This window comes from Pyrgilauda ruficollis, unplaced genomic scaffold (genome assembly GCF_017590135.1).
Source record: "Pyrgilauda ruficollis isolate IOZ18807 unplaced genomic scaffold, ASM1759013v1 scaffold22, whole genome shotgun sequence".
Classification (NCBI taxonomy): domain Eukaryota; kingdom Metazoa; phylum Chordata; class Aves; order Passeriformes; family Passeridae; genus Pyrgilauda; species Pyrgilauda ruficollis.
The window spans coordinates 3,591,495-3,604,650 of record NW_024521428.1 but is presented as its reverse complement, the minus strand read 5'-3'; the positions used below and the strand labels follow the sequence as shown (position 1 = coordinate 3,604,650).

Here is a 13,156-nt window from a genome sequence, read left to right as displayed (position 1 = left end):
CACTATAATACATCATCTGAGCTTCCAGAGTGTACAAAAATGTTGTGGTTTTCTTTTTTCTTTAAATACCTTTTGCAAAAGAAAAAGAACAGGAAAAGTGGGGTTTTTTCCCTATTAGAATGGTCATTTATTCATCAATGCCTCTCTCACAGCAATGGAAACACGCAGAAGTTACTTCAGAGCAGAGAAAGACCACGAAAAGTCAGCCTTAAACTGGCACAAACCTATATTCACATACAGTCTGTACTCCATTGAGTCCCATTTGGTGGGAATTCACTGTGAACCCTTTGTTGGGAGAGAAAGGGTGTGTTTCAAGGCAGAAGACCTGTGGCAATGAAACTCATAGTAACTGTCAGAGCTGACCGGCATCTGCAGAAAAGCAGTTTGGAAGCATTCGAGGTTATCAATGCCTCAGCCCGCAGTTTAATTACTTTAGAGAGAGACAGAGGTTGCCCACATTTTTCCCCTTGGCTCCCTCTAATGAGAGTATTTCCAGTCCAGGCACAAGCAGTTGATCCAGTTTCATCTCTTTTGATTCCTTCTCTGCTTCTTTCCCTCCCCGCAGCTTTGTCTCACCAATATAGGTCAGCGCAGGCTGCAGCCAGGCTCAGCTGTTCCCCTTTGCTTCCTTTCGGAGGGGGCAGAAAGGAGCCCACCTTGCAGCACTGCTTCACCTGCTAAAGGCCTGATCATCTTCAAGATATTTGTGTGCTAATTGTCTAGTTAAAGAAAAATTCATTAAATGAATGCATATATGTAAAAAAATAGGATAACTCATACCCTCACTATCGGCAATTGTCATCACCATCTGGTATAGTTTTCATGCCGTTTGTTCCCAGAAGGAATTTTTGTCATACCCTGGGGCAGGCCTCTATCAGGGTGCATAAAAAAGTTATAACTTTAAAAATTAAAAAAGGAAACTACTTCTTCAAATTGTAATTAAAGTTCATTTTGCTTTTTAGAAATAAAGTTGAAATCGAGCTTGAAATCATGAGATGCTTCATGAAGATCTAAAGTTAATACATTATACTGAAATGGCTCAGATTCATTTAAAAGCTACAGGTTTTCTTCCAGAGAGTCAAACTTAGGAGAAGCTATTTGATTAATATTTTGCTGCTGTGTCTTGTAAACTGAGGACTCTCACCTGTCCTGTAACAGAAGAGAAACGCTATTTTTTCCTGCTGTTTGGTATAAAGACTGAGTCCCTCAGGGCTGAGAAACACCAGAGGGGATTAAAAAGCCCAGGAAATTGTTCTCGCCTTTTATTTTCTCAGTTAAAAGTAGGTGAGACTGAAAATTCCTGGGCCTAGGTTTTTGGGATGGTCTCAAGCCAGGAGGTGAGTTTCTCAGGTTAGGTGTGTGCAGAGATACACATATTCACCATGAATATCTGCTGCAATTTATTAGGCCACATACGGGTTGTATTACACAGACATGAAAAAAGGTTCCATCCTCTCCTGAGAAGAAGCACTTGCACTCCCACCCCTGTGCCAGGTGTTTAATATTTGGCCAAGATCAGGAAGAGCACTGGTTAAATTGAGTCCTGTTCTGCATCCCCTGACTCCCTAAGGCACAATTTCACTCCAACGACCTGAGGACTAAAATGTGGGTATGATGGCACCACAGTTGGGAGCATTGAACACCTGTGTGAGGTTTTCTGATCTTCTCAGATCAGAAGCCATAGTTTCCTTTTCAGTTCTTTGATGCTAGATGAGGTTTGTTTTGGTTTTAGATATTTATTAATTTTGAACAAAAGGTGTGTGTTGTGCACTTTTTTCTCTATTTGCTCTTCTTTCAGTTTACTTTAATACCATATAATTTTAAAATACTTTTTTACAATTCAATTGAATTCCAAATTCCAACCAAAACTAGCTTGAAGTGAACCATGAGAAAGTGCTTAATCGTGAAGACTACTACCTGCCATTTTCCACTGAAATAAAAAGTAAATTTAAGAATCTGAATGAAGGTATGTGGTACAGATACTTGTATTGATGCATCTATAACACACTCCACTGGACAGTCAGAAGAAATCTGAAATTTAGTGTAAAGTCACATTTCATTGTAAATTAGCAAAATGTAGCATCTACTACTCAGTCAGTATCAGTCTAAGACAACAAGCAGCATATATGTAAGTGATTAAAAATGGCTGTTAAATTGTTGATTGTGATCGTTCTGAATTCAGGCTGTTCTGTATTGCCTTTAGCTGTATTCAGTAAAAATGCTGATTTTATTCATACTGTGTCTCCTCTTTCCCCTTGAATATGCTGTAATCTTTATGGACTAGCAAGGAGGGAGGAGAACTGGGACAAGTAGTATGGAATTAAGACTGAGGTTGTTTGGGCTTACTGTAATTGTATGCCCTAGCAGTGAAGTAAGCAAGGCTAGGAAATAATCTTCAAAGGAAAGTGATGAAAACTATGTTACTTCATGCGTTTTTAACTGTTCTAAACAAAGTATTTTCAACTGTGCAGGGATAGTTTTTATAATTTTTTCCAATCTTTTTTCATTATTTTCCTTTGCAAAACTTTACTGTGATCATTGATTCATATCTTGGTAGAGTTATTGCCACTAGAGGAGTATTTACATTTCCTTTGTGAATAAAATGTCAAGTGTTAAAAATAGATATTTTATATTTCTGTCAAGGCTTTTTTTTTTTCTTTTTTTTTTTTTTTTTTAAAGCAACACATTCCCTATTGACAGCTGGTGGTTTACTTTATTTTCAGGGAAATCTGGACTCTTTAAGCTTAAAATGAACTGAGGATTGAATTATGAGGAAGTAAAATGTTGATATTCTTAACATTGCCCTGAACTGTAGATAAATAGAATAAGGCTGGAGCTTTTCACATCTTGCTCTGACAGCCTTTTGCAGTGTAATGAGAGCAAGCTGAAATCAGTCAGGCAGTATCCACCCAATCTCTTGTGTTCAAAGCTGTAAAATAATCAAGCATTGGCTTCTATCCAGTGTATCTCCAAGTGTGTTCAGGGTTGAGAGCAAGACAAACAAAAATTACCCCTCTGTCAGTAGTAACATCCAGAAGCCTCTGTAGTGATCTCTCTGCTGAAAATATTTTGCCATCCTGTTCCTTGCAGGGGATGTAGATGCTGGGCTAAATTCTGCTCTGATTTTCAGCAGTGTGCATCCGAAGCTGCTTTGAGGGACAGCAGAGTTAGCTGGGACTGAGAAAGTCAGAGTGAGAACTGGCCTCTTGGCTTTTCTTTTCCATCTGCATGTAACCAGATTTTTCAGTCTTTGCGTAATTGACAAGGCAAATCTCATCTGCTTGAGGACCTTTCAGAAGAACAAACAAACCTACTGGGCTATATTTATTTATATTTCCACATGGATACAGAAGTCCAAGTGATAACCTCCGAGTCAAACAGTTGTGGTATTCATGAGAACAAGTCAGAAAATGCGTGTGAACAGATTGGCATAGGGTTAACAAAAACAAAGTGCGCATGCTGAAAAGATTATCAACAGCCTTAATGACAGTATTATGATGGTGCCAAAACACCCCAAATGAAATCAGATCCTTTCTTCCTTTGAGCTCTTGAAACACAGCAGCAGAAGTAGGCTCTCTCTGAGGAATCTGCAATCTAAACAGACAACACTGGTGAAGAAAGCTGTAGAGCCATTGCTGTAAACCTAGAGATTGGAGCACTGACACTGATTTTCCCAGTGGCACACAGAGATTAAGGGCAAGCACTGCTGGCACTTCCAAAACCCCAAGCCTGGCAATGCATCCCAGCCTCAGACAATCCATGCTGATGCCCTCTGTCCTGCTTGTCATTTGACCTTGGAAAGGAGACTGAACAAAGTGGCGTACAAACCAGATGGGAGCTACAGCAACTTCTAGTCAGGTCTCTGATCTTAGTGACTGGAAGACAATATCCTGATTCTTCTCTGCCAGCCTGGAGGTAGGCAGAGCACCTGTGACCAAAGTGGGCAGGTCCTTCTAGATCAACTCAGCTCCTGTGCAACAGCTGCAGGACTGGGGTCCCTCTCTTCTGTTAAGACTGCACAGATGGGTATGATCCAGTCTCTACTCTTCTTCTTTATGGACAATTTTACTGTTGTCACAGTATTCCTATTTCTTCTCACTCTGAGTGCCTCCCCAGAGACTGCATGAATGATCTTAAAAGATCCTACATATGTCTGGAACATGGACAGAATTCCTTTAACTACAAGCTCAATGCTGTCCTGATAAGCTCAGCCAGAGTGCCAGAGGCAGCACAGAGGAGTGAGCAGAGCCTCCATCTCCCCGCTGGGCACTAAAGGTGGCTCAAAGACAAGAGCAGGAGGTGGGAACTGTTGCCTCCTACTTGCTTCTGCAGCTTTGCTGGAGTCCAGTGTCAATCTTCACATGCTGACACGTTGCAGCAAGCTGATTTTATGTATATACATTGCAAAGAGCAGGTACATGATCATTTTCCTTCTTGCTCTGCTCATCCTTTGTTTCTTTTCCCCTGTCTACAGGGCTTCGCGTAACAAGTCTGAGAAGAAGAGGCGCGATCAGTTCAATGTTCTCATCAAAGAGCTCAGCTCCATGCTTCCAGGCAACACTCGCAAAATGGACAAAACCACTGTGCTGGAAAAGGTCATCGGCTTTCTGCAGAAACACAATGGTAAGATTTAGTGCAGCTCTTCATGCACTTGCCAGGCAGTTACTATAATACCCTGTTTCCTTCAGTGATTATCAGAATGGCTTGAGGGACCTAAAAGTGCCAACATAAGGTATTTGAGGTTTTTTTCCTACCTCATCAAAAAAGATCATTTGCAGACACTGTGCTGCCCAAATCCATCTTCTTGTTTGCTGCCCAAGTCCATCTCCTTCAACTGAAGAAGTTGAAGATGACTCTCAACCTGCTAGAGAAGGGGGAAAATGGCAGCAGCTGAGGGAAAGACGGCAACAGTGCCCTGCAGCACTCATGAAGAAGGCAGATGTTTTGAACAAGAGAGATTTGGGAGCAGAGGGAAGATTCCCTTACTTGAAATTTGCAATATTCAGAGCAGAAGAACAAAGCATTCGTCCCAGTTTCTCTGCAGAATAAATGCAGGGAAGCAATCTGTTCAGCACCCCAGCTCCTCAGTGGACTGTGTAGGACTCAATTTTCCACACTAAGTAGAAAACTCAGACCAGAAAGTTCCTCTTCTTTTTGAAGCTGGTATCAGCAAATTGCATCCACAGATAGTTTACATGCTTCACCCAGTTTGCACCAGCTGAAGCTACATCACATGTGCACAGCATCCAGTTGCAGTAGTCAAGTTCAGCATCGGAAATCCAGGAGTTCATTTTTTAAAATGCTTGCACCAGTGACAGTTAAGTCCCTTAGAAATGTACCTTCACAGAGGGCAGAGGAGATTTCCGACCCTGCTGATCTACTCTCTTTGGTCTAGTTTCTACTCAGAGGGAGAAATGTGCACTGTGGCCTTCCTGATGCTTTGACATCCACCAGTAGTGGTCAACGGAAATGCTCCTCCCTTGTGAATCGGGGCACTGGTTTAAAATGGGGCTCTCCTGCTCTGCCCCTATGAGGAAGAGGTTTCAGTGGGTGATTGTGGGGAATGCCCCTGGTCCCAGAAAGGGGTCTCACAAGATGATGCACTGTGTCGCCTGGCTTACCTTGGCTCATCCAGCACCTCCTTCCTGCACTCCCTGGAGAACTCTGGGTGTAAGAGGAAGGACCATTAAAACGCTTATATCATGACTTGCAACAGAATGGAGTCACAGATGTCAGTCTTACTGAGGAAATAATTATATTGGTTCTGGCATTAGAGTGCAGTTTCTCCCTAAATTAATTTTTACTACAGACAAGATACAATCATGTATTTGTTTAGGTTGGAAAAGACATTTAAGATCAATGAGTCCAAATGTTAACCTATGGTTTGTACAGGAGGGGATGACCAGGACATCTCAAGGTTTAATAGTTACGTACACTTTTTTTAAAAATTGTAGTAATAACGCACCTTTTTTTTTTTTTAGCTGCCCAAGGCACAGGAAGATGTGAATATGCTCAATTATAAAGTTAAGCAAAGAACAATCACCCAAGATTTGAAATTAAGTGTATAAATGTAGCTGAAGATCCATATAATTTACTCCTAAAGGTGCTTTTCCTTGAAAAACAACTAGATGAAGGAAAGCTAACAGTCACAAATCTTTCCACTGCAATTGGGTCAAAATGTGACTGGGGTTTGTGCACTTGCTAAAAAAAGCAAATGTTATCTATTTTTAAAGCAGATTAGTAGTCACAGAATATAATACAAAGCATCAGCATTTAAAAGTGTTGATTATCCTCTGCGTGCTTTGGATCTGGTTTATTGAGTCATGTTCCCCTTCCGTTTGGTAGGCTAAACCAAGATTTTAGTCATAACAGAGAAGGCAAATTTTCAGATTTTTTCCTTCATAAACAGCCTCCTTCATTATAATCCACAGAATCTCCCAAATCTCAAGTAATTATCCCAACAGTCACCATTTCATGTACATTGGCTTTTCCAAGCTACAGATCTGCTGTATCTTACATTCTGAAACTACTTTAAAAAATCTCTTTTTTTCTTAGTCTGCTTTTCAAACCTGTGTGTAAAACCATGGGGGCTGTGGAGAGTTGCTGTGCTGCCAGTGACATCCCCCAGCAGTGCAGAAAGTGACCCAAATGAGCTGGTAGGAGCAAATGGCTACATCTCCACTAATACAGCCTGAACAGAGGATTTGATTTCTTTCTTGGTGGCAAAATGCACTGGCACTTGTAGGAATTTACTGTCTTTGGTATCATTTATCTATTTGCGTTTCTCTGGCCGGTTTGCCTATGTGCTCTGAATACGGAGCATTGAGTGTTATGTGCTCAGGAAGCGTTAATCAACAGGACTAATTAAAGTGTTAATCAACAGGAGGTGCTGAAAAGAGAAGAGTCTGTGCTCACCATCCCCTCACTACTAGACCTGAGTGAGGGAGCCCTCTTAGAGAAGCAGAGTGAGCAGCAAACCAGCTCAAGTTTCTGTAAATTAGAGCTGTCCCCCAGAATCCTGTCAGACTCAGAGCTAACATAAGTGACTGTTTTCCAGAGGCAGACAGTGTAACCAGCTATCCAGTAAGGTCCCCAGTTTCAGTGCAAAGCTGTGGGTTTCTATCCTGGTGTGTCTGTACTCCTCCATGGAAAGCCCTCCAGGAGCAAGCCCTCTGCAGGCTGCCACGGGGTCAGGATAGGACAACAGTGGGACAGAACTCCTCCTGGAACCTTATGGACTGGCAGCACAAGGGAACCTGCCCTCCAGATAGGATTTGGGATGAGATGTTGGTGCTCCATTCCTTCTCCTGGGCTGCCCTGCACCATGTAGGCAGGGAGAGGGTGGTGGCAGTAGCACTGGCGTAAAGCTGCTGCAAATGCTTGTGATTCACTCTCCTTTTGGAAAACAGAGCAATAGCTCTGCAGTTTGGGGTCACAGCCCTTTGGGGCTCCTCTGAAGGAGCTTTCTTGCTGTTGTTCTGTTTGGCACAGAAGCTATAGGCTGAAACTTCTCTATCATCCTGATTTTGAAGCTGTAAATTGTAAATAGCAATTGGACACATGCTAATCCTTGCCTTGATTTTAATTTCATGCAAAGTGGTTTTATCTTTTGATCAATACCCCAGTAATGCTGCTTGAAGCCAGTGGCCTTGTGAATACAAGCTCCCACTGAAGTCAGTACAAGTTGAGTAAAAAATGAGGAAAACATTTCAGGCTTGAAAACTGCAATTTTTGAATACAAAGGTTATTTCTCTCTTTTCATAGCAACTCGTATGTAATATTTCAAGATAGAAGTTAATTTGAATTTTAAAGATGTAAATGTTCTATTTGTCTAGAAGTCTCAGCACAGACGGAGATTTCTGAAATTCAGCAGGACTGGAAGCCTTCATTTCTCAGCAATGAAGAATTCACCCAGCTGATGTTGGAGGTAAACATGCACATACACCTTTCCTAATTTTGTCAAGCACTCGTGGAAACGCCCGTGCATTTAGAACAAACTGTCATCTGCACTTCCAAAAGAGGAGGTTTTGGGAACTGTTGTATTTGACCATCAAGCAGAGGTGGGGATTAAAGTCCCCGCCTGTTGCTCTTCCCTCTCAGCAGTACCGTTGTGCTGGGCTGCTGCAGCCTGCAGAGCTCTGCAGCAACTCCCAAGAAAAGCAGTTCAGGGCAAAGATTCAAATCACAGGTTTTTTTGTTGTTCTTTTTTTTTTTTTTTTTACAAACAGAGGTGAGGTAAAGGGCACATGGCTGTTTTTCTCCTGTTCTTGGAAGGCGTTGTTAGCATCTAATATTTATGCAAGATTAGCACCTGAAACGCAGTGGTGTCGCGTCCCTCTAGTGCTAGGTGCTGAACAAGCAGATAAAGCCTGACAGCTCCTCTTGCCTTGATACAGTTGGTACTTCCACTCTGATTTTCAAGGCCCTTATCAAACACTTCTTATTCTAGCATTTTGCAATCATAGTTTTTCAATTACAGCTTAGGTTCTTTTAATGCTAGCTGGGATTTGAAGGGAGGCAATGCAATGGTGTTTATGTAGGTTCAAAATGAAAAGCAAATGAGTTGCTAGAATGCACTTTTCTCTCTCAGTAATAGCTAGAACTGCCTTTAGCAAGGGTCTTTTCCTGTACTAAACACACAGATGTTGCATAGCCCCACAGTGTCCTTTGAGAACAAGCTTCTCCTCCCACAAATGATGTGAACATGACATATGATCCAGGCTCTGGTGCTGGGCAGGGAAGGATGCTGGGGAACAACTTCACCACCAAGGAGTGGCATAAAGCCAGAGCATGTTGCTGGCTCCCAGAAGCTTGCAGTCCTTTGGCCATTGCAATTTGTTTTGATGAGACTCCCCTGGACTAGTTTTATGAGACACTTTGCTCCCATTGCTCTGACAACCACCCATTTCCATCTCTGTGCTCTGGAACTTAACACACATAACTCCTTCAGTCTGCACTGAAATATGTCCCTCAGATAGCAGTAAATTGACTCTTGTTTTGACAGGTTGGGTCTTTGTTGATTCTACTTGTATGCTACACAATTTTAGATTAAAACAATCACTTTCGGTTTCCCAGCTTATAAATCACCTTCTTGCTACTGTGATTTTCCATGCCCTTCAAGATAACATTGGGTACTGGGATGTCCTGTTGTGACAGATGTTCATCATTCCCTGCTATTTTGCCTTTCTACTAATCTTATTTTATTAGCATTTGGACAAGACTGCTTGAAGTTTTTCCCATCCTGTTATTAAAAGATGGGTAGGGCTTTTTCTGAGCACTAATTCAAAAGACTCAAGGCATAATTGACTGCAGTAATATATCAGCTTTCCTGAAAATGGCCTTTTCTTACCACATTGAAAAGGCTGTCACCAAATTACAGTGGGCATTAGGCTCTGTTTGTCTGTCTAGGACTGATGCAATGGTAAAACCTTTGAAGACGAAAATGCTCTCTTAATGTTGGAATGTCCAGTTGCAAGTAAATAAAAACAGTTACGTATGCACATATTAACTTGATTTTACCACAGAGTTCTGATATGAGTCACTGTGTGTAATTTGCATTGGATATGAAATAAAGACTTGATTTTTTAAAAACTAACAACCTTCACCATAGTAACATGCACGATCCAACTGCCTTGTAAAACCACTGCTCTCTTCTATGGGTTAACAGCTATCATGCTTTTTTAGAAAACAGCTTGAATGCACTGCACTAAAGAAAAACTTATTCTCTGCACCTAGATTAACAAAATCAAACTAACTATAGCAGCTGGAGGGTTTTCAGAGATGCTAAACACTCTTCTACTGGGGTATAAGTTATTGACTTGCTTTTCAAAGGATTGAAGCACCAGCAGATTCCCATTGACTTAAATAGTTGTGGGTGCTCAGCATTCTCTGGAAAAAGGAACATATGTTTGTGTCTTTATTCAAGGCTTTGTGTTTTCCTTTTTTTTTTTTTTTTTTTTAATAACAATTAGCATTTTCCAGTGTTCTCAGAAATCTTTCCCTTATTGAAGTCAGCGGGGGGAAGGATGTGCTGTGGCTTACCAGATCAGCTGCAAGTCTGGCTTGGAGGCAGGCCTGGATTTGCGGTGTGGTTTGGTAACGCCGTGGCTCTCTGGTCAGGCTGTTTGCAGTACACCTGTCTCCTGAGCAAGTATGGCCACTGGAGCATAGTCAAACACTGCTCTGATTCAGTCGTGCTTGCAGTGCCTTTGCTGCTCAAATACTGCTGGCAAAACTGATTCCAGAACACAGGGGAACTGACAGGAAGGACCCAGACTTGCTCCACTTGAAGGGTTGGGAGTCTCACTGGTGACTCCCTAATGACAATGGGAAGGTTTTAATATATCATTTGAGCACCTACTGTTGTGTCTTAATTTTTTGAGATGTTCTCCTTACAGTGATCTGAAGATCATCTAGCTTTAGGAGAATCCTCCCAAAAATTAAGTTAATCTTGCCTTAGATCTCAAAATCTACGTAGGTTTAATTTTGAACAAAACTTAGCTCAAAACTTGGCAGCTCAGACTAAAGAAGAGACTCATATTGAAGGTGAAATTGCTTCTGTGCAGAGGGTGGGGATAAGGCTGACATTTCCCTTCAGTCCTAGGAGTGAAGGGGCTTACCACAAGATGGGACCAAAGTGAGGAAGAAACTCTGAAGACGGGTGAATTTGTCTTGGAATGAGTAATCTAATACCATGACCTTTAAAATAAATCACTCAATTAAAACTCAGGCTAAGGATTACTTGATCATTTGCATTGCTTTTACTTACATGAAAGCCCAGTAATATACAATGTTACGTTAATACAAACTGAGATTTATGGGGTTTGCAGAAAAGTACCATTTTGAGATAGCACTGCATCCTTTCATCGTCCTTTGATATTTACACAGAGCTCAAATGTTCATTTTAATAACTTCCAAGGGATCTAGTCTTAGTCATTTTGCATTATTAAAATGTGTGATTAATTTAAAAACTGAGACATGAAATGTTCCTGTGAGCCCTTTGTTGCTTCAATAGTAGGTTTTACTAGACTACAAAGAGTGTTGTAAAAGTTAAATCAGACTGTAAAATCACAGAATTACTGTTCTGCAACTTGAGATAACATTCCTACAACTAGATAACAATATGGTGCCAAAGTCAAACTGTTTTGATCAATGCATTATGAGATGTCCTGTTTACACCACTCATTCCTATTTAATTCATATTAAAGCACTCTCGACTTGTCTCTTTTCCTTAGGCATTAGATGGCTTCATTATAGCAGTAACCACAGGTGGAAGCATCATCTATGTGTCTGACAGCATCACACCTCTTCTAGGGCATTTACCGGTGAGTAATTCTGGCACTGCCTTTTCTACTACACGTTGTAGAATTGGGCACTGCACTTGTAGAAGCAGGTGTAAAACAGTGCTGGGGGTGGTGTTTTCCTGAAAACGTGGTGAGGGAATTTGTCCCTGCATTATGCTGGCTGCTGCTGTTGCTCAGCTCTGCACTCTCTCTGTCTGATTCATACCCTTCAGGTTTTTGTTGCTATGAGGCACTTCAGCTTGAATGGAAAAAGCTCTGCAGGAGTAGTCTGGCCAGGGGAGGGACAGGGTGACCTGGCTGATCTTTTCCATCTCTGATTTCTAAGCTGGCAGAGAATAGCAGCAGTGCTGCTGGCAGCCCAGTGAGGAGCTTGTTAAGGGCCTTATTCTGCTCCCAGGGAGGTAAAGGACAAAAACCCCATTGAATCTGGAGTTAGCTGGAGGCTGCCGACAGCTCTCCCTGCAGCTCCGCTGTGCTTTCCCAAGGGGAGCGCCCTGCTGCCGGGAGCTGCTGGTGGAGCTGATGCTGGGTGCAGCCCTGCACCAGTGCAGCCGATGGTCAGCACCTTCAGCTTCTTTTGTCTGTGTGCTGCTCCAGGAGACACTCCTGTGCGTTGGCTTGGGCCGGAGGAGCAGGGGAGAGGGGCTGCTCCAAACCCCGCTCCTGTTGCTAAGGCTGCTCTAGGAGAAACGGCACAATAATTATGGATTAATCCTCACACTCATTTTTAGTACCCTGGTCTCAAATAAATACATGCCCAGGAGAAAAAATTAGCTGCCAAATCATTATTGTACTACCTCCTGCCATGTTCTTAAGAAAATTACAATTCTCTTTCTCTCATTTAGTTTTTCACCAAATATGTGTTATGTTTTCCACCCAGACAAATGTATTTCACAACACTACCTTGCTGGAATAAGAATAAACTTTATTTTCTTCTGAGACAAAAGGAACTTGATGAAAGAGCAGCTCCTGATAAATGCAAAAATACTGCTATGCAACAACAGATTGAACTGAGTCTATCTATTTCAGTTTTCTTTCATCCTCAACAGTTTAGAAGACCAGTACTTGACTATTTTCTGACATATGCCTCACTTCAAGGGTGGGGAGAGCTCTGTCCTATACACAGGCTGTGGGGTTTTCATACTGATTTCCATGAAATTTCCTTGTCTTTCATCATTTGGAGGTTTCATTGGTATCCCTTTCAAATACTGATTCTTAGTGGAGATGATAGGTCTGCTGAGGGAAAGTAGTCCTCTTCAGGAAGACACATTTCAGACCCTGTGCCTGAAGTCTGAAGCCCCAACTGAACATGGATATAGATTAAGGTTTACAACTCCTGAGTTACACCATCAGAACCTAAATTGGTTTTCTCTCCTAAAGACATGCTTTGTGTGATAACCTGACATGATATCCAGCCCAAAATAAGGATAAAGATGGACATTACTTTTTATTTGCATAGAAGCAGCACATGGCAGTCCAAGTCAGGGACCAACCTAACCAGGCTGCAGGTGGAGCAGACCTTGCTGGAGCTGCTGGAGTGGTAATGGTTAACAACGGCCCCACCAGCCCACACATGCAGAGGAAGCATCCCAGAGGCCATAAGTGAGCAAGGAATAAAGGCTTCTGCCTGCCCCAGGCTGGCAAATCCCTATGGCCATGGGCAGGGGCCCAGCTGAGGGTGCTTCTAGGTGCACACTGGGTATTTTAGTCCTCTGTTGCCCTTGTCATTTGGGGTTTTTTTAAGATTTAAAACTGAGTGCTATCTGGAAAATCTGTGTGGCTTATTTTGTTTACCTCGAGGATCTGTTTGTAAGCTAAATTCAGTCACTGTTTGAGGGACAAAATACCAATTC

General features: G+C 42.0%; 1 protein-coding gene across 1 annotated transcript in view; it reads left to right on the top strand.

The window, feature by feature from the left end:
• Positions 1-13,156, top strand: part of NPAS2 (neuronal PAS domain protein 2) — a 53,717-nt gene that overhangs the window by 316 nt on the left and 40,245 nt on the right. Inside the window, exons 2-4 of the mRNA XM_041468407.1 lie at positions 4,475-4,623; positions 7,836-7,927; positions 11,235-11,324. Coding sequence (XP_041324341.1) covers positions 4,475-4,623; positions 7,836-7,927; positions 11,235-11,324 — 331 coding nt within the window. The remainder of the gene's footprint in view (positions 1-4,474; positions 4,624-7,835; positions 7,928-11,234; positions 11,325-13,156) is intronic.